Source organism: Durio zibethinus, chromosome 13 (assembly GCF_047325235.1).
Source record: "Durio zibethinus cultivar Kanyao isolate XHJ-2024 chromosome 13, ASM4732523v1, whole genome shotgun sequence".
Taxonomy (NCBI): Eukaryota; Viridiplantae; Streptophyta; class Magnoliopsida; order Malvales; family Malvaceae; genus Durio; species Durio zibethinus.
The window spans coordinates 4,887,863-4,903,495 of NC_143174.1; the positions used below are offsets into that span (position 1 = coordinate 4,887,863).

The 15,633-nt window shown below is 26.9% G+C and overlaps 1 protein-coding gene across 2 annotated transcripts; it reads right to left on the minus strand.

Moving 5' to 3' along the window:
- Nucleotides 1-1,842: 1,842 nt before the first annotated feature.
- Nucleotides 1,843-4,289, minus strand: LOC111303921 (uncharacterized). 2 transcript variants are annotated; one of them, XM_022900441.2, is made up of 3 exons: nt 4,024-4,289; nt 2,621-3,280; nt 1,843-2,397 (listed from the first exon to the last, which is right to left on the minus strand). In XM_022900441.2, the coding sequence occupies exons 2-3, from the start codon at nt 3,210-3,212 to the stop codon at nt 2,276-2,278; spliced, it is 714 nt and encodes a 237-aa protein (XP_022756176.1). In that variant the 5' UTR covers nt 3,213-3,280; nt 4,024-4,289; the 3' UTR covers nt 1,843-2,275. The 2 variants fall into 2 exon arrangements, with proteins under 2 accessions (XP_022756176.1, XP_089598896.1); XM_089742770.1 differs by lacking the exon at nt 4,024-4,289 and having other exon boundaries at nt 1,966-2,397; nt 2,621-3,954.
- Nucleotides 4,290-15,633: the final 11,344 nt, after the last annotated feature.

Below are 15,633 nucleotides of genomic sequence, written 5' to 3' on the forward strand. Positions count from 1 at the left end.
TTTTTAAGTCAAAATAAGATGTATCATATCTGATAATTTAAGATAAGTGATTATAAATCATACATTTAAAATGATCTCAATGAATGATCACTTGTATGACTCGAATCAAAAAATTTTTTATTAAAAAAGATAAACATAATCAATTAAATCAATCATTTATTAGTGAAAAAAAAAAACTTTACTACGAAGTAGATGGCCAAAAAAGTATAATTCGGCACGCGCTGAAGATGCGAGTGGAGCAAGAGCAACAGTATAACCTTTTCCAAGTCCGTCAACGCGTGGATTAAGACTGCATCGGTAATACCGTAATGCCTACTTCAATCCTCAAAATAAACCAGTGGGCTCCGTTCGTGAAATGCTAATGGAATAATCACAACCGTTTATTCTGTTTTATGTAGTATCGAACAGTCAACCTTATTTTCATGATTTTCTACTAGTATTATTGTTCTTTTTGGCTCTTTCTTCCTTTCTTCAATTCTTTTAATAATTAATAATTATTTTTATGATTATTCAATCGCATGTTAGCTACTCCTTATGGAACTATGACTTTTACTATTCTTTTTCCTTTGCTAGTATTACAAAATTTTACATCTTTTTTTTTTCTTGATTTTAGTGCAAGCTATCCTTCTTTCTTGACATCAAACAAACACGATAACTTTTAGCATAATATAATGAATATAATATTAAAATAATATTAAAGTTAACATAATTTAAATTTTTTAAAAAATAATATATGAATTTAAAAATAAATAATATTTAATATAAATTATGATATAATAATTTTTATATTTAACATCAAATACTGTAATTTAGCTAACAGAGTTGATGCCCAAGCTTTACTAAGGGGTAATTTTATTGAACTAATCCAAATCATTGCTTTCGCAAAAATAATTTTAGAATAAAATATATGTCAATTTCAATAGATATTAAGAAAATTGACGGGAGGATCAATTGAATATGAAAATTTAAAAAAAAAAAAAAAAAGAAGAAGAAAGCAGTAGCTGGGGAGAGGGTGCAGGACAGACGTTGAGGAGCATTAGTGTCTGACAAATTATACCTCCTAAGAATAAAAATGGCACGACTAGATAGAAAAATTAGAAACAATTGCTTACAATTAGCACAATTAATAAAAGGGATAATATTATGAAAGGTTTTGAAATAAAATGAAATTTTTAATATGATATTCAAATTTTAAATATTTTTAATATGATTTAAGAAATATAAATTTATTAATTAATATAATATTTAATGATTATTTATTTATCATATATTATCATTTTAAATTAATCACATTAAAAATAAATATCGCATTAGTTAATAAATTAATAATTCAAATATCATATTAAAAATTTTTAAACTTCAAATATCACATTAAAAATTTTTAAATTTCAAACACCACATTAAACATTAACTATACATAAGCTATTTGTAACCCTCGATAAAAACCAACCATTTGATGGTTGTATTAAGAATTTGAGATCAAATTCTGCTACTGATATCACAAAAGCTGATGATTCATTGAAAGAATAGGTTTACCATTAGAGCAAAGAAAAAGAAAAAATCTGAGATTCTTAAAAGCAAACCAAGGTAGCTGCAACCCTGGTGACTCTCTCCCCATTAAAAGGTTTACCTGAGCCACAATAAATTACAGGAAACAGAGCAAACCCGCCTAAACAATGCTTTAAAATGAAGATGTATGTATATATATAAAAAGAGAGAGAGAGAGAGAGAGAGATGAAGATTAAAAATGATGCTAGTTCCATTCCAAATGAATAAAAGGGCAATCAATACCATAGACTACAGACTTAGATACAATTTCCTGAATAATATGAGGAAAAATACTCAAGTAAGACTTTGGACAATCAATAGTTAATACCACTGCTATATAGGTTTTCTAACCGTACAACCCTCAATGTGAAAATTTTAGTAGCCATATCCAAATTCTATATTTACAGCCAATAAACAAATTCAGGATGATGGCAAATGTTATTATCAAAGTCAATTGCAAAACATTCACAGTTTGAACATCACATGCGGCGACAGTTATTTACATCATATAGCAGTTGTTTTAAAATTCAGATAAGATCAGGATATCCCAATTTTTCCAATAAGACCATGATAATAAGTTAATCCAAGATGCTGACACTGGAAAGTTGAAAGCTCAACATCAACGAACCATAGGATAGGACAGCACAGGGTTCAAAAATCCATCTACTGTCATTCCACATTGGGGGTCATCTGAACAACTTGCTCACCAAGGTTGCAGCATCTGCTTTCATGTTTTCTGAAAATTCCAACTTCTTCTTACATTACTTAGCCATCCAAAATCAATCAGAGGTTTTCCATATTGTAGTTTCACAAGGTGTCTTCTATATGGTATGAGTATATTTTTGAGACCTGCCATTGATAGAGCACAGCACTGAGAACAAAAATACTAACTCAACACAGCCAAAAAGGACAGCCTCAAAACAATACCCTCCACCTTGCTCATTGCAAGAATGGCCTCAAACAAGGGAACAGAAGAAGTAATAGATAACACTGAAATACAATTTCTAATTTTCTTTTATTTTCTCCTTCCAGTACAACAAAATTATCAAAGCACACTGAATACTAGGCATACCTGTGGTGCACATTGTCTTGTAAAGTTGAGCAATATGGGGATCACCTTTCATGCTCATATGAGGCCTCTCCAAGCACTCGAGAAATGCTAAATCAGCTTTCAGAAGCTTTTCTTGATCATGAGTATCATAACCAATATCATGACAATAGCAGCAAAAATCTAACCAATCAATTGGCCTCCTGTCCCAAATAAGGGATCCACCATCTTTCCCACTTGACCAGTTAGGACCACAGTAATGTCCATATCGAGGAAATAACTGTGAAAGGAAGGCTCTAGCACCAGTATGCCATGGAACCTTGCAAACATATGGCCTAAACCGGATAGGGGTACCCTCATTACAAGGCTCAATAACCCCATGTTGTCGTGCATGCCTTTTTAATCCTTTGTTTATGGTAGTTGGAGCTCGAATTTTATCACTACCATTCACTGCCTTTGGAGGAACTGAAAGTAGAGTCCATCCCCACAGCCTGATCTCAAAACTAGTTTTCTGTTTAGGTTGCTCCATGAGAGCACTTGTGGATGCGAGTGTCAAATCCGAATCCCCTTTGGGATTGAAACCAAACAATGGAATTCTCAAGAATCCAAAGTCCATTGTCAGTAACCCCAAGGTGCCACCATATTACACATCTTAGCCATCACAAGGTAATTAGTCGATTACACCTAATGAAACATAATTATATCACGAAATGTAATTCCATTTCCAAAAGCATAAGCACAACACAACAGTTTCTTTAAATGCCAAAAAAAGGTTCAGCAATTAACCACACTAAAGCAATATTTCACAATTTTCAGCATAAAAGTTTGCTTAACAACATAAACCATCAAATCACAAACCCAGAAGCAAAAATAACAGAAAAATGGCATAGACTAAAAAATAAAACAAAATATGAAGCATAATCCCTAAACAAACACCAAATCCCTCAAAGGTAAGGCACTGCAAAGAAATCGAAATGGATAGCTTTAAAATTGCACTTTTCTGTAACAGTTTAATATAGTTGAAATTGAACCTTTATTTTTCCTTCTAGGGCGTGTTTGAAACAAAATGAAAATGGAATTCACACGTTTACCATAGATTGTAGCTGAATAAAACAAAATTTTATGAAATTAAATATCCTTTTTTGTCTACTTTCTAATTAATTTCACTATGTTCTCACAATAGCTAAACTCCTAGGACCAAAGATATGCTTCTTTCATCTAAAAAAGTTGAATCAATTTCAATACGTTGAAAATAAATCAAATTTATTGCCTTTAAGCTAAATTATAAGCTTAAATCTTACTTAGAAAGAAGAAGAGTGAAAAAAAAAAAAGAAAGAATTTTCATCCGCTTTCCCCTTAGCTTTCTCGGGAACCAAACAGATATAATAATCATAAAAAGAAAGAACGAGAATCAGAAAGGAACTTACTCGGCTAATCACACGAAGGTGAGGGGTTGGAGTGGAGAATGTAAAATAGCAAGGTAGAGGAAGAGAAGTTCCTGGAGAAAATTTCTGTGGACGAGTCTGCGGATTATGGGGTGGGCCTACCTATATTCCATTTAGGGCCCACAAATATTATGATTGGCAATTTCATTGGATGGATTAATATCTCAATCCCAATTATCTCGTTTTTGTTCCAAGTGTGAAAGGGGTTTGGATCAAGTAAACCCACAATTTTGATGTGACTTTACACTGATGTTTGCTACGAGCCGCTCCAATTAAAAAAACATGGTGATCAGCTGATCACATAACGTCCTAGGTAATCATTTAGAATAGTTTGGTTGACGGAAATTTAAGATTTTTGTAATTTTATTTGTGGGAATATGATTCTCGCATTTAATTTATGAGTATATGATTTTTGAAAATAATTTTGGATTTTCAACGATATTAAATATTTAGGAATTAAAAATTTATTTTTTTGTGATTTTTTAATATTTTAAAAAGAAAAGTTAATTTTATTTTATATTAGACCTTAATAATAAATTTTTTTAATCTATTTTTATCTTTAAAAATCAATATAGTTTAAAAACTTTTAACTATATTTTTTATTTAAAAACATAGCTTTTAAAACAAAATTCATTTTTTTATATCGAAGGTTTAATCTTTGAAAAAAAAACAAAGATCACATTTTAAAATAATAAATGCAATCTTTGTTAAATAATAAAATCATATTTTTTATATCAATAGTTTTTAACAATACAAAAATCACTCTTTTGATATAAAAAACGTAATTTTTGATAAATAACAAATATCATACTTTTTAGTTCGAAACGCAGTCTTTAAATATACAAAGATCGTATTTTTTATATATGAAATATTGTTTTTGTTAAATAATAAAAATTACTTTTTAAAATAATTAAGATCATTTTTTTTAGATCTTAAAACATAATATTTAAGAATACAAAAATTACGACATCGTCTTAATTAAAAATCACTTTTTTTTTAAATAATTAAGCTCATGTTTTTTATGTAAATTTTTTTAAAATAACTAAGACCACATTTATTTGTTAAAAAGCATTTTTTTAAAGAACTAAGTAAATGACTATGTTCCTAAAATTAGAAACATAACTTTGTGAATTTTTTTTTTTTTTCATTTCAAAGACAATATGTTTTTAAAGAGAAAACATCTTAAAAAAAATATTGTCTTTATATTAAAGATTATGTTTGTAAATTTATAAACACAATATTTGATTAAATATTGCATTTGTATATTTTTAAGTTAAAGACTACATTTCTAATATAAAAAATGTCATCTTTAACTAAACAATGTCATTTAATTAAATAAAATTACTTCAATTACATGTATAAAATATTGCATTTAGGGTTATATAAACATAGTGTTTGATTTAAACTTTGCATTTTATATAAAAATAATGTAGTCTTTCATATATTTTACTTTTTATTTTTTTAATAACAAAAAATAATCTTTGATTATATTTAACTTCATATTATTTTGATCAAAGACTGCATTTATCTTTAATAAAAAATATTGTCTTTGTTATGTAATGAATGATATTATAATAAAAAGACTTTACTAAATAATCTGAGTTTCCTCCAAATCATAGGAATCTAACATTCCCATGCCAGGAAAAATCACCCTTTACTAGGAATTCACACTTTCCTAAAGGTCGTTTTCCCTTTTGAAATCTAAAATTTCGTTAATCAAATGCCCCTTTAGTGATTTTCCGTAAAGGTAATTTTGGATCATCAAACATAATCGGATCATTGTTTTAAAGATTAATAGGAATTCACACTTTCCTAAAGGTCGTTTTTCCTTTTGAAATCTAAAATTTCGTTAACCAAATACCCCTTTAGTGATTTTACGTAAAGGTAATTTTGGATCATCAAACATAATCGGATCATTGTTTTAAAGATTAATCTAATTTTCATCTAAGAAGTGAAAAACTTTTATCACTTAGGTGAAATGATATCTAAAATTAATATTAGTCAATATTACTCATTTAATATGTGAAATACTTTTTTTAAATTAATCATAATTATTTTATATTATAAATTTTTATATTTTCAAACTAATATTCTTTGTAACAAGTTCAAAAATAATTTGTATGATTTCTTTTCACTTTTTTAATATTATCTATAATACAATCTTCTAATTTTAATAGATTAATTTTATTTTCTAATACAAATAGGTTTTTACATATTTCATACTATAAAAATTAGTTTACCTATCAATATATATATATATATATTAATTTAATAATTTAATTAGATTTTATTATGATATAAATAAAATATTACTAATATTTTACAAATTACTATCTTTAAATAATATTGAAATCATTGACTTATGTAGCTATTATAATATAAATGATTATTTTGTTTTGCTATTTTGAAATAAAATAATGTTTGATTTTTAGTAAAATATCAAACATAATGATATTTAATTTCTAAAAATTAATGATTGTTAACCAAGTAAACTAATTTCAAATTATGAGTATAAAATAACTTTAATAATATGATCACTTCGGTGATTAAATTATCATGGTAATGTTGACAATGATGCTAAATGCTTTCTATATAAAAGCGTTATGAAAAAATATATGAAAATAATATGATTTAAAATTTTAATAAAAATTTTATATGAATTTAACATAAAAAAAATTGTTTTGTGTTTGTTGTATCATTACGAATTATAATACTATAATTTTTATATTTTATATGTATTTAATACGAAATAGATACAATATAAATATATGAATTATCAAATTTATTTGTTTTTCAATTTATATTTTTTATTTTAATTGTTGTCTATATGTTGATCAATTTTTAGATAAGTTGGCATATCATTGAAATTAGTGCTTCTAAATTGCAAATTCGAAAAAGCTTATACTTATAATGTACTTTTCAGCTAAATAAATATATGAATAAAGAAAGTCCAAAGATAAATTAAAATTTTCAAAAAAAAATTGATCTATTGAAATTTCCTTAAATTACGTCCCTAACTTTTTTTCTTCATATAGTTATTTTGTGTATATAAATTTTAATTTGTTGTAGATATACAAAGTTTATTTTAACTTAGGAAAATTAAGTGGCTTATGATATGCAAATCGAGAAATCATTTATATATATATATATATTACAATATATAAGGATATCTGATAAAATTTGTCATGTGGACACTTAAATGGATATCTCATTTTTTTTACACATGGACGATATCTATTATATATTATTTAAATTCAAATATTAAAATTTTTAAAACTAAAATTTTAGCCAAATTATGTATGATTTTTTCTCAAAAATAAAAAACCTCAATACCTTGTAATAAAATTATAAATAAAAAAAATCTTATTTGATTAAGATTTCACATAAAGATATCTTTTTTAAAATTTTAAGTAAATATTTTTATTTTGATAACTTTCTTTATAATCCTTTAGTCTTTAATTTTTTTTAAAATTAAAAACACAAATATCATTTATTATATATTTTTTAAATTTAAAAGATATTTATCATCAATTTAAAGTTTAAACATCCTAATTATCACCCAACATTTATAAATAGTACTGAGATGCAAAGTTTTTTTATTCAATTTGTAACTTTTTTGAAAGATATTATTATTTTTATGAATTTTTATAAGAAATAATATTTATTTTCAATTATTTTTCTTTTGACACACATTTATTTATTTTTATTTTCATATTTTTTTCAAATTTTTTAAAAATCACATAAGTGAAGGTACATAAATACTATGAGCTAATTTATTATTCAATTATGTATAATTTTTCTTTTTAAAAAACAATAATATTTTTTTATTCTCATTCTTTTCAATATTTATATCACAATTATAATAGTGAAAGCATGTCAAATTTTTTATGATTTAATTAAATTTTTATTCAATTGCTTTGAAGAAAAATATTGACATGGTAATAGACTTTCTATATAATCCAATAATCATATAAAATTAAAAGTTTTACTTAATGTTCAAACCCACTTCTTCCCTTTCTTTTTCTTATTTTTGTCATTCCTATCATACTTTTTGTCTTATTTATCTATTTATTGACATTAAAATACATATATAATCCAATAGTTATATAAGATTGAAATTTTAAGTAATGTGAAGACCTATTTCTTTTCTTTTCTTTTCTTATTTTTTTTTCGTAATTATATTTATTTCCTAACTCTCTTCAGGTATAGTCTACAATAAATATGGATTTGAATTTAAATATATTTTTTAATTTAGATATATAAAAATTATTTTTTAAAATTTAAAATTTTTTATTTGTGCCATTTTATGTTCTTATGTTTTAAAATACATCATGCTTTCGTTTTCTAGGTTAGTTTCTCTTTCTTTCTTGGTTTAATTTGTAACTTTTAATTACATTATATTGCTACTTTAATGATTTTTATTAGGCATTGTCTAAATCTTGATATATTTTTAATGAAAAAAATTTTGATCTATTGCTTAATTGCCTATTATTAAGATACTTTTAACTATTAGCAAAAAGTTTTTGTGTACAAGTTCAGGACTTTATAACTATTAAGAGGTTTTTTTTTTTTTTTTTAATGTCAAAATCATTAAAATTATGTTATAGTGCATGCTCTTTAATATATATACTAGTGTAATGCCCTTGCTTCGTTGCGGTTATTTTTTTTAATTAAAAAATTATTAATAAATTATCAAAGAAATATAATAATGTAAGTATTAAAAAAATAACAAATAATTTGATTCAAATATATGCCTAATCTCATATTAAGAACAATGTCCAAAATTTAGAAAAACTAAGACCAAAATAAGTATTAAAAACAATGTAAGTGCTAAGATGAACCAAATTGTTTGTCCTTAAAAACAATGTAAGTATTAAGAAAAATGACAAACAATGTAAGTATTAAGAACGATGTATGTATTAAGATGAAACGAGCAAACCATATGTATTTAAGTTTCGCCCAATTTTGACAAAAAAAAATTATACTATTACAAAGGACTTTCATTATACCTATAAACTTTTAAAATAAAACAATCCAAATAATCAACTACAAAAGAAAAACCAATATAAATATCATAACATATAAATCCAAAAATCTATAGCTAGATTTAACAAATTAATGGAGTTGCCACCAATCTTTTTTTACTAAGTGTGATTGGTTAACTAAGGAATCTATCATTTTAAGGAGCTTATAAGCTTGACGAAGGGTACTTAAAATAATAAGCTCGAGTCTACTAATCAGAATATGGTTTGGGAGTTCGATTACATATGAGGAAGGTTATAACACCCCCACATGCCCATCCAAAGGATGGTACCATATTATTTCAAATTTATCCTAAGGTCTTGAGTTTAATGGTTTCAAATTTTTATGTTAACTATTAAAAATAATTTATAAGATTCTTTCATCAATCTGGTAGAACTCTTAAAAATATTTTTTTACCTCAAGAGTATTCAAGGATCTCGTTTGTTTCCTTGAAGAAGCTTCGTCATCGAAAAATTTTTTGTTAGTTTTATTTTTTTGTTGAAAATATATCTAATTATTCCACCATTTGGACCAAATTAGAAATATTTTCTTGTTTTGAATTTTTAAATTTTTTCACCATTTGGGCCTACTTAGAAATTCTTTTTAATTTTTTTTCTTGGAAAGAAAATAATATGACAATTATTTTTATTGAAATTTCATCTAAATTATTCTACCATTCGGGCCAAATTTACAAAAAATTTCTCACCTAGAGATTTCTTAGAAATTTACCATTTGAAATTCTTAAAAATCTCATCATTGGGTAATTATCACATATTTTCAACCAAAATTTTTTATTTGGAAAAAAATACAATTACTTGTATTAAAATTTCATCTAAATCATTTCACAATTTGGATCAAATTTAGAGATAATTTTCACCTAGTGATTTATTAAAAAATTTATCATTTGAAATTTTTAAGAATATCATCATTGGGTAATTTGTATTTAATTCTAAAAATTTTTATATTTTTATGGTTTTTTATTTTATATTTTTTTGTTTGAAAATAATATTAATTATTATTATTGAAACTTTATCTAAATTATTCCACCATTTGGGACAAATCCAGACAAAATTTCTCACCTAAGAATTTTATAGAATTTTACCATTTGAAATTTCTATAAATTTCATCATTAGATAATTAATATTTATTCCCAAAATTTATTGCTTTTTTTTATTTTTTATTAAATTAGATCATACAAAAATACTCATAAAATAAACAAACACATAAAAATAAATTTTTTTAAAAATAAAATTAAAAATACAAAAAAAAGGAAACGGCTCGACTTGCGGCTAAGATTCGGCTCGACTTAAGGGAAAAAAACGGCTCGAACACACAGTTCGAGAATGCGTGGCTCGACTTTAGGGGACGATTGGCACGTGGATCGAGATCAGGTCGGGTTGGCCCAAGTAAAAATGCGCAGATCTTGGAGATTTATTAACGCCCAAAATAACGTCATTTTACGATGGTATATAAGGCTGAAATCGATTCTTTTTATCAGAATTCTCTTCCTCCTTCTCTCTTTTCTCTTATTTTCTCTCTCCTTTTTCTAAGAAAACCCAAATTTCGGTTGAATATTTAACCAAAAATTGGAAAAATATGCCAAAAATTAGAAAAGCTGGCCAAAAAATTTAAGTTTGGCTGAAAAATTTGTTGAAAAATTGATCCGATTCTAGAATTTTCTAAAAAATTCTAAAAAAAAAATAGTTGCCAAAAATTTGAAAAATTCTTAAAAAATCTAAAACTGTTTCTACTCTTCAGAACCTTTTTTTTTTGCTTCTATTTTCTTCTGTTTCATGTCCCTTTATTTTGTATCCTAGCCTATATTTATAGGCATTGATTAGAAGAATTTATGATCAATGCCAATTCCTTCTGTAATTAGGACTCAATCTTTGAGTTCAATTCCAAGTTCACCAACCCAGATTCACAGCAAAAAGATTTCTTCTAGAAAAAAAACTAAAAAAAATAAAATAATTAAAATACAATTCATAATAAATAACCCAAATAGTAAATAATAAATTAAAAAATAAAAATAAAAAAGGGTCAATTTTGCTTTGTTTGGACCAGGCCCAATTGATCTAAGCCTGGACCAACAGTTGCCCCTTTTTGCACATTTCTTATACAATAGGAATTGCGTAAAGACGTAGACACCCTGTACATGACCATTCCAACAAATTCATGCTTTTTTTTTTTAAAAGTAAACAAAGCTCTTCTAAACAGAGGTTCAACGACTTTGAGAAAAATAAATTGTTCCTTTAAATAGAAGCAATAAAACTTTAAGAAAATAAACTGCTCCTCTAAATAGAGACTAAATTGCTCATCTAAATAGAGGCAACAGAACTTTGGAAAAAATAAATTGCTCATCTAAATAGAGGCAACAGAATTTTAGAAAAATAAATTGCTCATCTAAATAAAAGCAATAGAACTTTGGAAAAATAAATTGCTCCTCTAAATAGAGGTAACAAAACTTTGAAAAAATAAATTACTCCTCGACAATCATGTTCAAAAGAGTCATAGATTGTGTTTGATGGAAACTCAAAGATTCACAATTTGAGTTTGCAATTCAAAGGTTTAGATTCGCAAGAACCTTTTAGCTTCGCAAGAATTCACTAAAATTTGATTTTTAAAATTTCAATTTTGTCAGATCTCAAGATTCGCATTTGAGTGACTATCATTAGAATTTTGGAGATTCGTATCAATAAATTCAAAACTTCTCATTCGAGTTTAAAGACTCACATCCAATAAATTTCACGGTTGCTCATCTGAAAAATTCTCATTTGAAACTTGAAGATTTTCATCTAAAAACTCCAAAATTCTCATTCAAGAACTCAAAGATTCTCTTTTGATGATTCACAATTTTACCTTTAAAGCCTTCATCCAAAGATTCATGATTTTTTTCTCAGATGACTTTTAAACTCAAAATTTAGTATGTAATGAATGTCATGATCAATAATGTAAGTGTTTTCTTAATGATGCAAATGCAACAACCTAAATCCTCACAATGGCATATTTTTAGATGTAATGCATGTAATGTAGATGTCTATGTCATGAAATCTAATTAATTGTGGTACTTAAATTTCTCAAGCTATTTTTTTAGGCTCCAAACCCCTCAATCTTCAAGTGCTAAGGCCAAATCAATGTAACTCTCAATCATCTCTCTCATTTAATTCTCATCATCTTCTTTTTAATAAATCTTTTTTATATTCAATGTTCTTATCAGGAACTGAACATTTTCAAATTTGTCTTTATCACTTTCAGCCTTTCCAACGTAATGTAAAAATCTTTTATGCTATTATTCATTTATCAACCATTATTTCAATCTCAAAAAGTAAGAATACATTCACATATTTCCTCCATTGTAGGGTATTAAAGAGAAAAGAGTAAGAATATCTAGGAAATAGACACAAAAAAATGAAATGGAATGTCTTTTATTAGCAAAAATGATAGCAAGCTTGGCCAGTTGGAAAAGAAAGAATTACAAAAATGGGTATAAGGTTAAAGCCCAAAAATAAACAATCAGACAATCATGATAACATATCTTGAAGTTTTTTTATAAAAAAAAATCAATCACCCAATGCACTCAATAACTTAGAGCTCCTCAGATCATGCTAACCTTTTTGCTAATGGACTTTCAAATTCGATGCTGTATTTTCTTTATCTATGCTGCCTTTTCAAGTTTTCAACTTAGATAAACCTCATTTTAACTCAAACCGTCTTTTTGAGGTTTTTGCCTTGAGTCATTTTTTTTTATTTTTTTATCTTTTTCTTTTTTTTTAAGCATAGTACTTCTTCACAACATCAAAATTTATAGGATGAGGTAGATCATTTTCATCCATCTCAGTCAAATCAATGCTCCACCAGAGAAAGCTCGTTTCACAACATATGGTCATTCCTAATTTGGAGTCCATTTTCCTCTATTATCATGTTGACTTGAAAGAATTTTTTTCAAGACCAACTCCCTTTCTCGAAAACATCAAGGTCAAACTTTTTTATCATGAGCTCTCACCATTCTTCTTTGATATAACTGACCATGACACAATGCTATCAATCTCTTTTTTTCAATGAGATTTAACTATTCATAATGCTCTCGAATCCGATTTAGCCTCTTCTAGTTTAACTTCTTTTAGAATTCTAAAAAATGAGATCTCTACTTCTACTAGCAATACAGCTTCCATCTTATAAATAAAAAAAAATGGGATTACCCCAATAGAGGTACGCATCGACCTTCGATATGCATGTAGTACAAATGGTAACTTCTCATGTTAATCTTTATAAGTCTCAGTCATCTTTTCAAGAATTTTTTTTATATTCTTATTAGCTACCTCATTCATTTTTGGATAGTATGACGTCGAATTATGGTACTTGATATTGTACTGAGCATATATTTCTTATATCATCTTGCTATTCAAATTTTTGGCATTATCTAAAATGATTCTCTCTAGAAGTCTGTATCTATAAATAATTTTTCTCTTTATAAACTTGTAGACTATAGATCATGTCACACTTTCAAATAATGTTGCTTTCACCTATTTTATGCAGTAATCTATTATCACGAAAATAAACATATGCCTATAGAAGCTTTTGGGGTAATATAACTAATAACATTCATGTCTCACATAAAAAATGGTTAAGGTGATGCCAAGACAGCAAAGCAGATGGCAAAGCGTGGATCTTGTCAGCATAAATATGATATTTATGGTATTTTTAAGCATAGTCAATGTAGTCGCTCTTTATTGTCAACCAATAGTACCCGACTCTCATGATCTATTTGGCCATCATATGTTCATTTGCATTACCCCACATATCCCATCATGCACCTCTTCGATAATTTTCTTTGCCTCATTCTTATTTGCACACCTCAACAATACTTGGTTATTACTTTTTTTATAGAGAACATTTTCATCCAGGAAGAAACTCATAACTAGTCTTGGGATAATACTTTTATCATTCTCAGTTACCTGGGTAGGGTATTACTGATTCTTAATATATTGTAAGATATCATAATACCAGGGCTTCCTATCATCTTTCTCTTTTACATTAGAGCAGTGAGCCAGTATATCCTTAACATCTAACTTGATGGGTTGAATGTCAATGCTATCATTAATTCAAATCATTGCTGCTAAAGTAACCAAGGTATCAGTAATCAAATTCTTCTATTGAGGTAAATGATCAAATTGAATATCTTCAAACTTCTTGATCAACTCTAGAATATACTTACAATATATAATGGGTTTCAAAACTCTCGTCTCTCATTCTCCTTTCAATTGATATATAACTAGAGTTGAGTCTTTAAATACTTTTAATGCTTTAACTTTTTTGTATATAGCAGCTTGCAAACCCATAACACATGCCTCATATTCAGTGATGTTATTTGTGCAATTAAAATTCAACCTCACTATTATATGATAGTATTACTTTTTTAGAGAAATCAAGATTGCCCCAATTTTATATCCCAAGGCATTTGTAGCTTCATCAAAATACATCTTCCAATGGTTCTCTTCATGCCCTTCTTTTTTTAATTAGAAAACAGTCATCAAATCTTCATCAAAAAATTCTAATCTCATTGGCTCATAATCTTCAGCAGCATGATCTATGAGAAACTCAGCTATGGCACTCCTTTTTATTACTTTTTGGCTCATATATATGATATCATACTCTGAGAGCATTACTTGTCATTTAATAATTCTTCCAAACAGAGAGGGTTTCTCAAAGATGTATTTAATTAGATCAAGTTTTGCTATGAGTCACGTGGTATGATAGAGCATATATTATTTGAGTCTTTTAGCAGTCCATGCTAATGTACAACATATTTTCTTTAAAGAGGAATACTTGGATTCATATTCTGTGAATTTTTTACTCAGATAGTAAATAACTCTCTCATTTCGATTAGACTCATTTTACTACCCTAGCACACATATCATTGAATTCTCACATATCGTCAAATATAAAATTAAAGGTCTCCCTGAAATAAGAGGAACTAATACTAAAAGATTTGACAAGTATTGCTTAATTTTATCAAAAGTCATTTGGCATTCCTCATTCCATTCTCTAGGGTTATTTTTACGAAAAAGCTTCAATATAAGATCACATTTGTAAGTAAGCTGAGAGATGAATTGAGAAATGTAGTTCAATCTACCTAAAAATTTTTTAACTTCTTTTGGTGTGCTTGGAGGTGACAAATTTTGAATAGCCCGTATTTTATTTAGATCGACCTCAATCCTTCTTTCACTAACCACAAATCCTAGCAACTTCTCTGATCTTGCCCTGAAGGTGCACTTAGTTGGGTTCAACTTGAGTTAAAAAATTTTCAACCTCTCAAATAGTTTTCTGAGGTTGGTGACATGATCTTTGCCTTCTCGAGATTTTACAATCATATCATCTACATACATCTCAATCTCTTTGTGCATCATGTCATGAAAGAGCATCACCATGGCTCTTTGGTATGTTGCTTTAACATTTTTTAGATCAAAAGGTATGACTTTATAGCAAAATATTCCCCACATAGTCATAAAAATGATTTTGTTCATATCATCTTCAACCATCTTTATTTGGTTATATCCTGAGAACCCATCG

Bases quoted from the DNA above. Each gene is read 5' to 3' on its own strand.
- LOC111303921 (XM_022900441.2), bottom strand. From the start codon at position 3,212: ATGGACTTTGGATTCTTGAGAATTCCATTGTTTGGTTTCAATCCCAAA. The intron at 2,398-2,620 runs GTATGCCTAGTA...TATCAATGGCAG, and splicing joins CAAGACAATGTGCACCACAG to GTCTCAAAAATATACTCATA.